At 44.0% G+C, this 17,715-nt stretch overlaps 1 protein-coding gene across 4 annotated transcripts; it reads left to right on the top strand.

The window, feature by feature from the left end:
- Nucleotides 1-1,257: 1,257 nt before the first annotated feature.
- Nucleotides 1,258-17,487, top strand: LOC112265281 (UTP--glucose-1-phosphate uridylyltransferase). Of its 4 annotated transcripts, none has more exons than XM_024442439.2 (10): nt 1,258-1,437; nt 3,499-3,614; nt 8,078-8,185; nt 14,373-14,558; nt 14,770-14,903; nt 15,260-15,557; nt 15,859-16,056; nt 16,323-16,565; nt 16,728-16,832; nt 16,988-17,487. In XM_024442439.2, exons 2-10 carry the CDS (start codon nt 3,516-3,518, stop codon nt 17,093-17,095), a joined length of 1,479 nt encoding a protein of 492 aa, XP_024298207.1. In that variant the 5' UTR covers nt 1,258-1,437; nt 3,499-3,515; the 3' UTR covers nt 17,096-17,487. The 4 variants fall into 4 exon arrangements, with proteins under 4 accessions (XP_024298207.1, XP_024298219.1, XP_024298198.1 ...); XM_024442451.2 differs by lacking the exon at nt 1,258-1,437 and adding an exon at nt 2,153-2,296; XM_024442430.2 differs by lacking the exon at nt 1,258-1,437 and adding an exon at nt 2,303-2,516.
- Nucleotides 17,488-17,715: the final 228 nt, after the last annotated feature.

Below are 17,715 nucleotides of genomic sequence, written 5' to 3'. Positions count from 1 at the left end.
CAAATGGTAGTTTAACCATATTAACAAGATCCTAATGGTGAAAAGCCTAAGATTTGTAGGATATTGTAATTTCCCTGTTACCCAATGATTTCTTACCATGAGTTATCAATGTTTCAAAAATAGCAGTTGCATGAATTAAAAGTTTTTTACAACCATCTGAGAACCTATCATGAAACAGGAATCAGTAATTTAATCAATCATCCTGGACCACCCTGTGGAAGCCACTGTTTGCTCATTTTGCAGTGCCTAACAAACTACAAAGCGGCCAGGGTCTGAACTCGAAGTCTACTGTTTGGTGAGCTGTGCTATGCAGGCAGAGGGGGATCCGGAAGACTCATACACTCCAAGGAGAAGATGGACACAGTCTCTCACATAGAGATCCTATTAAATTACAATTACATGTGAATTGTTTTAAACATTTTATAATATTTAGTGTTCCTTTAACAACACAGCGTATTATGGCTGTCACTGGTGTCTAGTCTCAAGTCATTGATGTCCATCTTTCATTGAATGTCCAATATTTGTTAGCAAATTACAGAAGGCTATATAGGCTAAGCTTTTGGGAACTATTTGAAGAGATCACATAAAATTACAAAAATACATTATTGTATAGAATTTTCATTTTATTTAACTTTAATTTAACTAGGCAAGTCAGTTAAGAATAAATTATTTTTTCAATGACAGCCAACACCGGCCAAACCAGGACGACACTGGGCCAATTGTACGCCGACCTAAGGGACTGTTGTGATACAGCCTGGATTCAAACCAGTGTCTCTGTAGTGACGCCTCCAGCACTGAGATGCAGTGACTGGTGGGCTAAAAAGGCATGGTACCAGGCCCAAAAGCAGAAGGCCTCCACTGAGGTTTGGGGTGTGTTTGGCGACTCTTTGGAGGGGTGGATTAAGGCTCAAAGATGTTTGGGGAAAAAGGCTATTCAAAGGAAAAATACTATCGGAGAAGAAGGTGATTTAGGCTATCTACTGAACAAAGTCATTGTTGACTAATACTCAGATTAGTCAGCAGAGTTGCCATCTGAAAGGCATTAGGTAATTCGTAAATTATTTTATTTTATTTATGCTTTTTATTTTTGATGGAGAACCTTTGTTATAAAAATAAGAGTTGGAAGAGCTCAGGTCCACCCTCGTGAACAAGATTCTGATTGGGTAAGCGGATTTTCGCATGTTTTGATTGGCCACTAAACTCACCAATCGTTTGCCCTCATTAACTGGCCTGGCAAAAAGCCAACTTCGACATTTCCGGCTTTACTTTGGTGTTGCAAGAAGCCTGTCAAAAATAAATATACTCCTCAGGACAGTGAAAATGTACCTTTTAAAGTGTTAATTTGTCACTTGTTTCACAGGCCGAAACCCAGCTCGCTAAAGTAGCCAAGCACCTTGGAGTTCTTTGGTGGATTGATATCAAAATAATTATCGTCAGGTGGGTAGCCAATGCAATGAATTACGTTTGAAACATGTTGCGTGTGATGTAAATGCACTACTAGAGCCTTATAAACTAAACAATTGGCTGCTGGCATGGATATCTTGGTTGCTACCGCTGCTGCAGTATGGCTAACTTGCCCCTGCCACTTCGTCTCCAAATGTACAGTGGCATGTAACCAAGATAGCGCATCGTGTGGCTAAAGTCAACCCAGGGTCAAATTAATCAATACAAATAATGTATGAACCGTACGCCAGAGTGCTAAACAGCCGCTTATCAACGGCGGGGTAGGACCAACCATGCTATTCAAGGAACTGCGTTATGGGGAAATGTGGGCAAATCTAACGTCACATATTTTTCCCACGAATGTGACGTATAGATACGACCAGAGATACGTGTTCCATAATACATTAACTCCATATTAATTCCTAACTCTCTCGGCTGCCTGCTGTGCTAAAGGTTTACATGTAGGCACTGTAGCCTACATATACATTCATCGGACATATCAGCTGGCAAGCACTTATCAAATAACGTTATGCGTGTAACTTAGTTCCGTTAGTGAGACATTTAGCGATTGTTCCCTGCTAAGAGGGTTTGTCAGTAACTACCATTTCCACGAAGTCCAAAACCCCGCCCATTTCTACAAAAAAAATCGTATTAAAATACGATTTAAAACCTAACCTCAACCACACTGCTAACCTTATGTCTATCCTTAAATTAACACCAAAAAGCAACACACTTTGTTTTGGACAACGTAGCCCATTTAGACTTTTGTGGCTGTGCTATCTAGTGGAAACCCTAGAGAGCTGAGAACAGTACATCTGAACTGATGAGTGGTGTCTGGTTTACTGATGGATTGGTACGTTGTTTATTGAGACTGCAGTTCATATTTTCTCAAGCGCGAGCGGCAGTCACTGGTATCTGGTGTCAAGTCATTGACGTTTATCTTTTATTGTAATATTTTCTGGCAAATTACTGAAGACTCGAAGAAAAAAAAAGCCTAGACTTTTGGGATCTTATTTGGATAAACTTTCTTGGCACATATTTTGTCATACTTCCAAAGATGTCTGTTTTTGAAGGTACGTTTTCTGTACCTGTCTGCTATTGATGGCTCTTAAACAGTTATATTTTCCATGAATCTGTAAGTCACTTTTTGTCTTCTCTTAGTTTGGAATGATTTTCACTTTTTGAAAGGCAGTGCATTCTTTTTACCCATCTATTTTTTTCTGATGCCATCTTGAATTTAGGCTACTGAGGCTATAGATTTCACCACATCAGTATTATGCAATACTGGAAATTGCCAAATTAGGCTACCAATCTCTTAGTGGGGGATATTTTCATCTTGAGTGAAAATGTCAATTGTAACAATTGCATGTCAATTGTAACCAGAGCTGGGTTGCTGGTATTTTTATATTATTTTCTTAACATAATACATCCTGTGTTGAACAGAGGGTGGATGAACCACAGTTGACTGGTTCAATAATGGAGGGGCAGGTAGGCTATCATTGGTTAGGAACGTAACCAAAAGGTTGCTGGTTCGAATCCCCGAGCATACTTGGTGAGAAATCTGTTTGTGCCCTTGAGCATCCCTCCTGTAAGTCGCTCTGGACAAGCATGTCTGCTAAATTACTTACATATGGATAATATTGACCCAATAGGCTTGACTTGTTCATGGTATAATGGACATAGGAAGAAAATGCTAGATGTCCATTAAAATAGATCCAACAAGCCAACATGTGGGTAGACATTTGCATGGCATCATATGTAACCATGTTCCATTTCACTTATTGTAAAATAATGTGCTTGCTTGCTTATGAATGACTACAAGCTGCCTTGCTCGTTAGAACACAGGCATGCAGTTGTTTCAAGAAGGTTTTGACTGATCTTTAAACTGACCATTTTCTGTCTTTGATAGTTTTGAATGGTTCCTGCAGAATGAACAAACTCCTTTTTTTTCTCTCTCTCCCCTTTGGCCTCATACTATTTGATTGTTTTGAATGGTTCAAGCAGACTGAATGATGAAATACCTCTGCTTTTTTTCTCTCTCCTTTCTCCCGGCAGATCTCAGCAAAGCCGGGATGGCAGAGTTTCAGGAGAAGCTGCGGCTTCAGCATGAGACCTCCATGCACAAAGAGCTGGAGAAGCTGCTGACCACAGCCAAGGGGGCTGAGCAGGAGGTGGGCCTGGGGTTTAGGAGTTTGGAGCGAGAGTACCTGGTGCATGTTTGTGTATCTAGGGTGGTTGTTTTTGGAGGAGTGAGGAAATGTCTTACCCTCCCAGAACTCAGTCCAGCAGGGCAACAGGATGGTGAATGACCTGCGTCTCTCTCAATGGGTCAAACACAGTGCACATACTTCATGATTTCACAACATGGACTCGCTCTTCCTACCTCTTTCTGCTCCTCTCCCCATCTTTTCACCTCCCCACTCTTTTCCCCCTTGTTTACTTTATGCCCCAGCAGGCTTGCTTTTAAACCCCTTCTCTATATGATGTAGGCCATAGATTCCCACAGAAATCATTGTCACTTTTCATCACCACTGAGCCCTCACCTTACAAAAGCATCAGCTATTACCATGCCATCCAACAAGCACAGTGCACAACCCATATGACCAGAAACTGGAAAGACAATTCTCCCTGCTTAGCAAACAGTTTGTATGCAGTTAGCATTGCTACTGCTAACTAAAGCATTGGCACGATGGCAAAAGCTTACAAGATAAGCATTCTCGCTCTGTAGAGTAAGTGGTTCATTTTTTACTCTGCTCCTCGTTTCACTTCAAACACAACACATTAAAGTTAGACTGCGGAGGGGGGAGAAAAGGCAATTAAAACCCACTGAGGAGACCGGAGGGTTTAGGAACGAACAGTGAGATGGGCTAGGTGGGAGTTCTAATGATTATACCAATGGGGGCATTTAGAACACACTGAACTGTAACGTACATGAAAGCCATTAAGCAAAGGTCAAAAAGGAGGGTTGAGGGCAGAATGCTTTGATTATAGGGAGTGGGCAGGAAATGATGAAAGTCTACGCTTCACCAAACAGACTGCATCAACAGACTAGAGAAATAATGATGCACATCATTTGTAATACAAATATTGAGTTCAGATGTAGCCTATATGACACATCAAAAAGTATTTAACTGTGTATGCTATTATTGGATTGGTGAGGCGGGGGTGTCAGTGTAAATAGTCCGGTGGCCATTTTATTAATTGTTCAGCAGTCTTATTGGTTAGGGGTAGATGCTGTGAACTTTTACAGGATCGGTGGGTCTCCCGCAGGATGGTTGAGCTAACGTAGGCTAATGCGATTAGCATGAGGTTGTAAGTAACAAGAACATTTCTCAGGACATGGACATATCTGATATTGGCAGAAAGCTTAAATTATTGTGAATCTAACTTCACTGTCCAATTTACAGTAGATATTACAGTGAAATAATACCATGCTATTGTTTGAGGAGAGTGCACAGTTATGAACTGAAAGTTATCAATAAACCAATTAGGCACATCTTGATACAAAAGTTGGAACATAAATGCGATGGTTCATTGGATCAGTCTAAATCTCTAAAACGTTGCACATACACTGCTACCATCTAGTGGCCACAATCTAAATTATGCCTAAACTCATATATTGGCCTTTCTTTTGCATTTCAAAGATGATGGTAAAAAAAAAAAGTTGTTTTATTTTCTTTATTATCTTTTACCAGATCTAATGTGTTATTCTCCTACATTCCTTTCACATTTCGACAAACTTCAATGTGTTACTTTTCAAAGGGTATCAAAAATATGCATATCCTTGCTTCAGGTCCTGAGCTACAGGCAGTTAGATTTGGGTATGTATTTTTAGGCAAAAATTGAAAAAAGGGTCTGCTTGCTGAGCGGTATCAGAGAAAACTGTATGACTTGGGTGACTGGAGTCTCTGACAATTGTTTGGGGCTTTCCTCTGACACCGCCTATTATATAGGGACTGGATGGCAGGAAGCTTGGTCCCAGTGATGTACTGGGCCGTATGCACTACCCTCTGTCGCGCCTTACGGTCAGATGCCAAGCAGTTGCCATATCAGGCGGTGATGCAACCGGTCAGGATGCTCTCGACGGTGCAGCTGTAAAACTTTGGGGACCCATGGCAAATCTTTTCAGGCTCCTGAGTGGAGATGATAGTTCGTTGGTGATGTGGACACCAAGGAACCTGAAACTCTCAACCAGCTCCATTACAGCCCCGTCGATGTTAATGGGGGGCCTATTCGGCCGCCTTTTCCTGTAGTCCATGATCAACTCCTTTGTCTTGCTCACTTTGAGGGAGAGGTTGTTGTCCTGGCACCACACTGCCAGGTCTCTGACCTCCTCCCTATAGGCTGTCTCATCGTTGTCGGTGATCAGGCCTAACTACCACTGTTGTGTCGTCAGCAAACTTAATGATGGTGTTGGAGCCGTGTTAGGCCACGCAGTCGTGGGTGAACAGGGAGTACAGTAGGGGACTAAGTACACACCTCTCAGGGGCCCCAGTGTTGAGGATTAGCGTGGCAGACGTGTTGTTGCCTACCCATTTCCACCTGGGGGGTGGCCCGTCAGGAAGTCCAGGATCCAGTTGCAGAGGGAGGTGTTTAGTCCCAGGGTCCTTAGCTTAGTGGTGAGCTTCATGGGCACTATGGTGTGGAACGCTGAGCTTTAGTCAATGAACAGCATTCTCACATAGGTGTTCCTTTTGTCCAGGTGGGAAAGGGCATTGTGGAGTGTGATTTGAGATTGCGTTATCTGTGGATCTGTTGGGACAGTATGAGATTTGGAGTGGGTCTAGTGTATCCAGGGAGGATTTTGTTGATGTGAGCCATGACCAGCCTTTCAAAGCACGTCATGGTGACCGATGTGAGTGCTACGGGGCAGTAATCATTTATGCAGGTTACCTTTGCCTCCTTGGGCACAGGGACTATGGTGGTCTGCTTGAAACATGTAGGTATTACAGACTCGGTCAGGGAGAGGTTGAAAATGTCAGTGAAGACACTTGCCAGTTGGTCCGTGCATGCTTTGAGTACACGTCCTTGTAATCCATCTGGCTCAGCGGCATTGTGAATGTTGACCTGTTTTAAGGTCTTGCTCACATCGGCTACCGAGAGTGTTATCACACAGTCGTCGGAACAGCTGGTGCTCTCGTGCATGCTTCCGTGTTGCTTGCCTCGAAGCAAGCATTAAAGGCATTTAGCTCGTCTGGTAGGGTTGCTTCACTGGGCAGCTCGCGTCTGGGTTTCCCTTTGTAGTCCGTAATAGTTTTCAAGCACTGCCACATCCGACGAGCGTCAGAGCCGGTGTAGTAGGATTTACCCCCCCAAAATCAAAAATTATAATTTGCACCAAAGTAGACATCATGCAAAACTTCAAATCCCTGCAAGCTCCTGCACGTCATCTCTAGCTGACACCTTTGCTAACAGTTATTGTATCAACGCTAATTAGCGTTTCATAAATACAGGCAAATATATTGATAAAGTCACCTTGTCCTAGAGATTTACACGGTTAATAACACCATGTCCCTGTTTGACCATTAGGTTTTATGACTCATACTGTGGTACTCTATTCCAGTACAAGCACACCTGACTCAAATATTTTACTAATTATCAGGCTGACAGGAGATGTGGCTCAAGGAACTCTTCTGGGTCCTCTCATCTTCCTTTCAGCCATTGACAGCACAGCCCGGGATGTCGAAAGTAGGTGGAAATATGTTGACGACCCTTTCTGGATCGAGGGCCAGGAGCTCAAAGTGTGTGATAGTGTGAACACTTTTTTAGAGCTAATGGTACAGAAAGACTTACAATGGGGCAAGCAGTTTGCTACTATGGTAACCAAGAGCAACAGAAAACGTTTTGTCCTTCGCCGCCTTAAAAGGTTCCATGTGCCACAGGAAGACCTGGTTTGCATTTACACCGACTACAGACGCCCCACCCTGGAATATTGTGCTCCGGCTTGACACAGCTCACTGAACCAGGCCCAGTCTGGTGACCTGGAGCGTATTCAGAAGAGGGTATGCCGCACCATCCTAGGAGGATAATCCAGTTATACTGAGGCACTTCAGACCCTGTCCCTAACCCGGCTTCATGAAAGACGGACACAACTCTACACTGACTTCGCCGTCAGCCTCCTAAAATCTCAATTCCTAGACTGGCTAACCCCTGACTGAATCACAGTGACGGGCAGGAACACCTGCAGCCAAAACCAACTGACTACCAAAGTCTAGTTTACCAATCCCATATTTCTGCTCGTTGATTAATTATTCTCTTCAAGACCACAGGACATTATTGATTTTGATTTTTGTAAATGAAAAATGTTGCTCATATCCATTCATATGTGGTATGCTCATGGATGTGTGTTGACTGCTATATGAGTGTAAAAACAAAACAAATTACCCCCCAAATCAAGCCCTTTATTAGTTGAATCAGGTGTTCTGGAATACATCAATTAAGTGGAGATGGCTAAAGTTACTAGAGGTTTGGGAGACACTGATTTAGGCTTTAGTAATGTTATGATTTCAATCGTGTCAGTATTTTTATCAAGCTATGTTCTGCGTGTGAATTGGATGCTAATAATGTATCAATAATGTGGATCTTGATCATTTGCGTCCATGCAGAGTCTGATCCTTGGCACTTTCTGTTTCAGATTTCCAAAAAGGACTTTGAGGGTTTTAAGAACCTCTTCCACAGATTCCTCCAGGTGAAAGGACCCTCTGTGAAATGGGACAAGATCCACAAGCCCCCAGAGGATCTGGTGAGTAGTTTGGTTTTAACCTTGGTTTTAAAGCTCAGGCATTTGTTATTTGCATGACAAGACATTGTCATACAGATCAGCCTGTGTCTAAAAATGGATCCCTTCCTTACCATTGGAAATCCATTGTTTCTGCAGGTGTAGACCCGCTTGTACAAGGGATTATCTGACCTGTAGTTTATTTTATTTTTAACAAAGTCTTTGTTGCATATTTAGTGCTAGTCCACAAACTAGGGTCTCAGAAACACTGTTTTGAGTGTAGCATCTCTATGTGTATGTTGGGTGAGATTAGATCTGTAGGCCACAGCCCTCTTCTACAATGAACATCTGAGCAGATAGATGCGGCCCCTTTGAACTGAACATGAGAGCTGTAGAGTTACAGTGGCTGTCATGTGACCCTGGCTCTATGGGGGCAGAATGTTGTGGTCCTGTCGTCCTGCAGCATACCAGGGGAGAGTCTGGGACAGAAAGCCCAGTGTTGGGTTTCCTCCACTGGGACGGGAGCCAGGCGTCAGAACACCAAGCCCTCCACATGGTCTACGTCCCCATCCTCTCCCAGCTGACTGGAACATGTGAGGCTCCAGTCAGAGAGGGAGTGTTACAGCTTAAGGGTCACTGGGGCGTGGGCTTTTCCCCCCGAGTCTAAATGTCGAAGAACGTAGCGTTTTGAGTAGTGCTGGTCAAGAGAGTGCGCCTGCGGTGACAGGAGGTAGACTCCGTTAAAGGAAGGAGGGGGGCGTTTCAGGGAGACCTGGGCTGGAACCACTGACCCATGGAACACTTAGGCCACATGCAGGAAGGCTACATCCAGTTGGTATATAGATGCACACACTTGTTTGTGAGTCTACATTCCCAAGCTCGTGAAGCCCACAGATTATAATGAGTACGTAGGAAGGTATGGAAACAAGCACCCCGCACCAACAGAACTGAAACGAGGTAACCAGATCCAAGAACAGAGTGTGTAGCTATGGGCCAAAGCCAGCCAGCTATTTATCACCTGGGTGACATTTCAGTATCTCTGAGAGCCTGACACCCCACCTTCCTGAAATAACCCCCAGCTCATAGGTTACCTTATAAATAGCCTGACCTCTCCAGCATTCGAAAGCACAGCCTTGAGGGAGCAGGATTCTGGCCTGGGGTGATATTTGGCTTACCCTGCCCCGAACCCACCTCGTGGGTGTGTAGGCTTATCTGCTCTAGCAACCTCACTCTAGGACCGTCTTAAGACCGTCTTGTTTTGGGACGTGGTTCATGGTCACGACCATAAGGCTAGGAGTAAGGAACTTGAAACCGGATCTGGGCTCGTTCCCCACTTGTGACATAGACACAGGTCACCTTGGAGACCTTGAGTTTGAAGTTCTGTTAAGTTCTTATGAGTTCAATCTCATCATGTTGTAGTTCGCCTTGTTATCGACTGAAGCTGTACGGCTCTGAAAGGGTTAATCGTTTATCCTTATGCAATACATCTGCACAATATTGACTTGTGAGTTCATGTACCTAACATTGAGTGAATCTCCCCAAAACAAGTCCATTTAAAGTGTTTTTCTATTACCCGATAGATACCGTCTGCTTCTCTACCAGATTCTCCATTCCCTCCCAGTTATGTAATCGCTTCATCGCCAAGGACACACAGTATCTGCAAAACGCAAAGCTTTTGCTCTTAGGTCAATATTGCTTGTTTTGCAGAGATTGACTGTTTGAAGTCCATGGCTGCTAGGAAGCCTGAAAACGCACCTCGAGTTTGCATTCTCAATATTTAGTTGTTCTAATGCTTTGTCGGCTAGTTAAGTGCATGGAATGAACCCTACATTTTGAGTAGCCTAGTGAATAATAACGGCCTAAGTATGGAACCTTGTGGCACTACAGTATTTATAGGAAGCATTTCAGACATTGTACCATCAACCTGTACACTTTTGATTTGATAGTTTTCCACATTCTAAAGAGATTATTCTGGTTCTTCTCTGCTTCACTCTAGTAAAACTCTTTCTTTGCCTTATAAATAAGTGCTGTTTCACTCCTTTAAATCTAGTCCAGTCTGTTGCCAGATCGGACTGTATTACTTTGGCCCAAACCACATTTGGTTCATGAATAAACTCTGTTAGATCCCCAGGAAAACCCATGGATTATCTCAAGCCTTATGAGTTTGAGCGACTGAAATTCTCTTGAAAGACCACACAGGAAGCCTTGCTCATCACATTTTCTCAAATTCAGTTTCAATTAATGGTGGTTGGTTTTGGTTTAGTCTTTGTAAAGGGAACTACGTAACTCACAATGAAAGTAACCTCTTTTTGTTGTTGAGAGTAATGGCACTTCACCTCAATAGCCCAGACTTTGGTAAACGCATCTTATTGTGCTGGGTTATGACTGACGATGGTGAACCCACACCTTCAGACGCTGTGTGGTCTTGACTCCAACAGAGCCATGAGAGACTATTGTGTGTTGGGAAGGATCCCCCATAAGGTAAGAAACATTGGTATGTCTTCGAGAGCAAAATGTTCATGGTGATGGAATTAGTCATTAGAAAACCATTTGGTTACTTCTCTCTTGATCTTTTGATACTCTTGAGATATCTTGATTAGGGCCTGGGACGATAGCAGTATCGTGGCAAGGAAACAAAACAAAAAACATTGTTAAATTCTTTAGGAAAACGGCCCTAATGTTGGAAACGAACATTATATTGTCCTCCAGAGTCACAAGTATTTCTTTTTCAAGCTATAACACACAATATTCTACATACAGCAGGTTTTAAAGGGCCAAAGTGTTTGTTCTGTTGTATTTTAATGTTTGCCATGGAAAAAATATCGCAATACTGGTATCTTCCCCAGTGGCGCGTATTCATGGATGCCAAGGGAAGCCAGGCGCACCAAAACGTTTTACCAAAATTTTCTTCAATTCGCAAGAGGCTGAAATGTATCTCACCAGAAAAAGCATCCGAGCGAGCAAAACAGTGCCCCTCTGTCTCTGTATAGACCATCTATCTATCCGATGCGGTCTGGTCAAAAAGAGTGACATTGTTGCTGCCCGTAGCATTGAATGCAAGTGAAGCCAGCGAGCATTTGGCCTCCCTTGATTAAAAAACAAAACAAAACTATAAAATAATAGCCAAACAGCGAACTCAACTGTGAATGGTCCTGGCGCACCAAAAAGAGTGTCAAGGGAAGTCAGTTTGGAACTTGCTTCACTCCAATCACATCAAGAGCAATATGTCATTGGCAGAAACAACTTGAATTGTTGCATCTCGTTGTGTTGTTAGCTAAAATTGAACCTTTTCTATACTGAACAAAAATATAAACGCAACGTGCCACAATTTTACTGAGTTACAGTTCATATAAATAAGGCCCTAATCTATGGATTTTACATGAATGGGCAGGGGCACAGCCATGGGTGGGCCTGGGAGGGCATAGGTTCACCCACTTGGGAGGCAGGACCTGTCAATCAGAATGTGTTTTTCACCACAAAAGGGCTTTATTACAGACAGAAATACTCCTCAGGATCGTCTGGCTGGTCTCAGACGATCCTGCAGGTGAAGAAGCCGGATGTGGAGGTCCTGGGCTGGCATGATTATATGTGGTCTGCAGTTGTGAGGCTGGTTGGACGTACTGCCAAATTCTCTAAAACGATGTTGGAGGTGGCTTATGGTTGATTAATTAACATTCAATTCCCTGGCAAATGCTCTGGTGGACATTCCTGCAATCAGCATGCCAAATACACACTCCCTCAATACTGGAGAGATCTGTGGCATTTTGTTGTGACAACTGCACATTTTAGAGTGGCCTTTTCTTTTCCCCAGCACAAGGTGCATGTGTGCAATGATTATGCTGTTTAATCAGCTTCTTGATATGCCACACCTGTCAGGTGGATGGATTATCTTGGCAAAGGATAAATGATCACTAACAGGAATATAAACAAATTTGTCCACAAAATTTGACAAGCTTTTTGTACATATGGGAAATGTCTAAGGTTTTATTTCAGCTCATTAAACATGAGACCAACACTTTACATGTTGCGTTTTTATATTTCTGTTCAGTGTAAATTAGCCATGGATGGTAGATTTGGACTTTACTTAATTCTCCGTACTGGCCAATAATAACGCTGATTCTGATCCAACCATAAATTCATACATTGTGCTCGATTCCTATACAACTGTCAGCAACAGATGTGTCTGAAATAGCCGAATCCACTCATTTGAATGGGTGTCCACATACTTTTGTATCACGTTCGCAAGGAATATGAACTAACAGGTTATAGAGCAAACAACGCAATTATCACAACACATAGGTTGTAATATGGCATTTAATGACATTTAATCTTGATTTGACTTTGACATGAGAGTTGTGTGGTCTTGGATATTGTAGAGCTTGGGCCAGTCTTTGGTCATGTCAAAATGGTGACCAACATGAAGATTTAGCCTAAATGTTGTTTAAAATATATATTTTTTGCAGCTAAAGGTCAGCTATTTAAGAATCCTTATTGAAGATTATTTTAGCCTGTATGTCTTGAGGGAAGTAGAATGACCCGGCTCTCCAGACTCCTATTCATTTAAAAGGGGCTATAGTTGTGGCGATAATCAGCCTAGTGGTTGAACTATAAAAGGGTTTTGAACCCTCTACCACCTAACAACAACTCACGTGAGGTGTTTTCCTAAGGAGTTCCCTATTCCCGTGTCTTACGTTGCTGTGTATTTTCCAATAGTCCATACACACTGAATACAGTACACACTGTGAAACAATAAATGGGGTTTGTTGAGAGAAGTGCATAGCCTGCCTGCCTCTGTAGCCTATAGGGCACGTTTCCCAGAATGTAAGCCTTTTTCTTTAGTACAGGACTAGGCTTTCTCCTAATCTGTCTGGTCCTGGAGAACACTGCCCATAGCATTGGGATATCAAATTATAGGATAGCTTTGAAATGGCCTATTGTGGGTGTATCTGTGGGAAGACATTGTCAATATACTGTGAGGATTCCTTCATGGTTTGAATTCCTTCATGGTCACACTCTCGTCTCAATGGTTCGTCCCATGAAGGTGTGAGCAGTAAGGAAGAGGATGAGTCCTGGCTGCCTGTTACCATGCCAACTCTGAAAGGGTAGCCTCCCTCCGACGGTGCAGGAAGTGTGTGGAAACATTGAGCAGGAGGTGTCCTCGCACCCTCCTGCGTCTGTCTATGCATGTGAGGAGGATGGGAGGGAGGTAAAGTAAGGAGGTGTGTCTGTATGTGTGTTGAAGGCAGTGTAACGGATTGTGTAGAAGTTAAGGTCTTGAGTGTGACACACACACACTCTATATTTACTCCTTGTACAACACAAGAGGACAAAAAGGACGTGTCATTTTTCCATTTGCCAACAGCGGGGCCAGTAAAGGCCAGAGGGCCTGTTCCTTGTCCCCTGGGAAGTATTCTAAATGACTGGAAGTACAGGAAAGGACATTCAAATGGTTAATTATACCCACAAAGTCTGACTATACCCCATCTAGCTTACTGTATTCAGCTCACAGTAAAACATACCATATTAACAGTTTGCCCTTTTCAATTATGTAGGCTACCGCTGTACCTTGATGTAGGCATTTTCTGCAGGGGTGTTATGTTCTCCCCTCAGTCTCTGTGTGAGGATGTACTTTAGCTCCACCGCTCTGGGTTTTGACAGCTGTTGCCATGGCTTCACTGAGTAGCACTGTTGCGTAATAGGGGTTTGGAGTGATGCCAGCACCCTCCCTCTCCAACCCTCCTACGCTCCAACAGAGCACTCCACCCCCCCCCACCCTACCTTGAGCAACTTCAATACTGCCCCCAAGCTGTCAACTGCTGAACTGAAGATCCAACATCAAGGATCACTTTCACAGGGATTGATATAAAAGGTTGCCCGGGGCAAGTGAACTGAGCAGTCGACAAGTTGAGTCTTCTCTATGGTTAACCCGTTGGACAGGTGAATTATTTTATTGACAACGACCAAACCGCAACAAATTCCTGTAGCCTAAACTGATATCTGGACCCTCGCCATTGTCTAATAGAATCCATCAATTTCTGTAACTTCCTCACTACTTTCACTACTAGTGGAGGAACATGTGGCCTGCACTGAAGTGTTCTAAACATTACCCGTCTGTGTTTAAACAGCTATACATTTCTGGGCAAGTGATAAATCTTCAGGCTACTCCTAGTATCTGACCTCTGACCTGTACTTCTTTCCCTCTCTGTTGCAGATCCACCCCTATGACAAGATCAAGGCCCAGGTGCTGCCGGACAGCGTGGCGGCCAGCCTCAACAAGCTGGTGGTGGTCAAGCTCAACGGAGGCCTGGGCACCAGCATGGGCTGCAAGGGCCCCAAGAGTGTCATCAGTGTCCGCAATGAGAACACCTTCCTGGACCTCACTGTCCATCAAATAGAGGTAGAGGATACTGTACTGTACCATTTTTTTGGTCCGAGTGAACATAAAACACTTAAAAGATATCAGAATATTCAGTATGAGCCAGAATATTAACTAGAGCTAGTTATTGTAGTACTAGATATTCCTATTTCTACATTCAACATAATTTATGATGAAATGACAAGCTATTTGGGAGCCAAACTCCAGTTGTAAAAATGCCTCCCCCTCTCAGCACTTAAACAAGACATTCAACGTGGACGTGCCTCTGGTTCTCATGAACTCCTTCAACACAGACGAGGACACCAAGAAAATCCTGCAGAAGTACACACACCACCGGGTGCACATCCACACGTTCAACCAGAGCAGGTAACACACACACAGACGTCCGCGCCTACAGAAATATACACATGGGTTGTGTTCAGCAGGGCACACCGTTTTAAAGCCTTTTTGCAATGTAAAATCCTAATGAGCGTTGCTCTTGGACAAGTTCAGGTACATTCCATTTTCTCTGTACTGGACATGATCCTGTTCTATTACGATCCTCAACTATTTCCTGAACATCCTCTCCTTTTTACACCCATCCATCTCTCTTCCACTCTCCATTTCCCTCTCTTCTCACCTCTACCTCACTTGACAGGTTGTTATTGTAAATAAGAATCAGTTCTCATTGACTTACCTGTATAGATAAAGGTAAATGACAAACTCTCCTCCTGCCCCTCTAGATACCCGAGGATCAACAAGGAGTCCCTGCTGCCTGTGGCTAAGGACCTGGGGGTGCACGGCGACCACGGCGACGCCTGGTACCCGCCCGGCCACGGAGACATCTACGCCAGCTTTTACAACTCCGGCCTGCTGGACCAGCTGATCACCGCGGGCAAGGAGTACATCTTTGTGTCCAACATTGACAACCTGGGCGCCACCGTGGACCTGTTCATCCTCAACCACCTGATGACGCAGCCCAAAGACAAGCGCTGCGAGTTCATCATGGAGGTCACGGACAAGACCCGCGCAGATGTCAAGGTGAGCAGAGGTTTGTGTGCTAGCTAGAAGCAGGCAAGGGGTACTGCTGGTTCTTTTCTCCCTGGTGGTTCATTAAATTGTTACTGTCGCTGAATGTCAGAGTCCTCACCTCGGCAGTATTTGGGGACCTTGGGGCTAAAGATTTAAGACCGTTAAAAAGTGATAAAGCAACAATGGTAGAGGATGAAAAGATCACGATGAAAGTGACTTCTCCGTATTGTACCGCAATGTAAAATGGCATACAGCCTATCATTTCCTGACTGCTCATGGTTCCTGCCACGCCTCTCAATCTCCTCCGCAGGGTGGCACGCTGATCCAGTACGACGACAAGCTGCGTCTGCTGGAGATTGCCCAGGTGCCCAAAGCCCACGTGGACGAGTTCAAGTCGGTCACCAAGTTCAAGATCTTCAACACCAACAACCTGTGGATCTCCCTGGCCGCCATTAAGAGGCTGCACGAGCAGAACGCCATGGACATGGAGATCATTGTCAACCCCAAGGTGAGAGGACAGATGAAAGGAGAGCCTTAAAATGAAAACAGTCTGGTATCTGTATCTACAGTGGGTTTAGTTCGTAGTCATGTGTTTTAGGGTTTCCTTTGAAACTTACTCTTAACCATCCCATTTTATATGAATTAATATTTTTCAGACGGCAGTCAACCATGGCCTCGAGTGACTCAACTACGATTAGATTTGCATCACTTTGTAATAGCCGCCAAACTCACTGAACGTTAGCACCAATTACCCTTCAACTACCTCCTCCCCAGACGCTGGACGGTGGTCTGAACGTGATCCAGTTAGAAACAGCGGTGGGCGCCGCGATCAAGGCCTTCGACAACGCCCTAGGTGTCAACGTGCCCCGTAGCCGCTTCCTTCCCGTCAAGACCTCGTCGGACCTGCTGCTGGTCATGTCCAACCTCTACAGCCTGGATGCCGGCTCGCTCACCATGAGCAAGAAGAGGGAGTTCCCCTCCACGCCACACGTCAAGCTGGGCAGCTCTTTCACCAAGGTAATGGAACCAAAATGTAGATTAATGCATTTTGTTGAGTCATTATGGCAGACATTTTGATTTTATATATATTTGTGTGAGTCTTTTTTGAAGTAGGTAGTCATTCATATTTCATGGTTTGAATAGGTTCTTGACAGTAGAAGTGACCTGTTCTGGTTGTAGGTCCATGACTTCCTGATGAGGTTTGAGAGCATCCCAGACATGCTAGAACTGGATCACCTGACAGTTTCAGGAGACGTCACCTTCGGAAAGAACGTCTCTCTCAAGGTAAAGGCTTCATACCCGAAATGGTTCCTATTGCATAGTATTTACTTGGAATACAGAAAATTGATACTGGGCTAGTTTTGCTTGACATCTCTCTAACTGCTGATGTTTTGTGTGTTACATTTGTCTACGCCCCCTCCTCACTATCCATTCCACAGGGAACTGTCATCATTATTGCCAATCACGGAGATAGGATTGATATTCCTGCCGGAGCGGTGCTGGAAAACAAGATTGTATCTGGCAACCTGCGCATCCTTGACCACTAAAGGTCTTCAGGACACAGACGAGACTCAAGGCCAAGAACAAACTATACCTAGGACTGTTGCAGAGCAAGAAAGACAGGGTGCAGTTCCGCAGTTATGTGATCCACCATTTCAGATAAATTATCTGCAGCTTCAGAAAGACTACCGCAATCAGGGTAATTTTAAATCAGCTTAAAATGGATAGGATGGTCCTCCTAATGAGTGTTGTGGTTCAGCATACCATGCAAACACAAGGCTTCCGTTGGATACGAAAGCTGTTAGAGGGTTCTAAGGCTGTGTTTACACAAGCAGCCCAATTCTGAATTATTTGACAAGAGATCAGAATTGGGCTGCCTGTGTAAACAGCCTCTGTTGCAAATTCTGAGCCAACTAACCTGAATAAAGTACAGTATGGATTCAACGTGTCAGTCTCTTGATTTTAAAACTAGAAAATCAAAGGTGCGGCCCTCAAGTGTACGTCTATTGCAGTGCACTACAACCCTAAACTAGCGCACCTGTTTCTAATAATTATCTAGTTGGAGCAAAAAACCTACAGGTGGGTAGCTCTCCAGGAACAGGGTCGGAGGGCCCTGGTCTAATGGTTCTTTCGTAATGGGTGCATCAAGTCTAGCGGCTTCCTCGCA

The sequence above is a fragment of the Oncorhynchus tshawytscha genome, linkage group LG02 (assembly GCF_018296145.1).
Source record: "Oncorhynchus tshawytscha isolate Ot180627B linkage group LG02, Otsh_v2.0, whole genome shotgun sequence".
Lineage (NCBI taxonomy): Eukaryota > Metazoa > Chordata > Actinopteri > Salmoniformes > Salmonidae > Oncorhynchus > Oncorhynchus tshawytscha.
The sequence above is the reverse complement of the archived record's forward strand: the minus strand, read 5'-3'. Positions and strand labels throughout refer to the sequence as shown.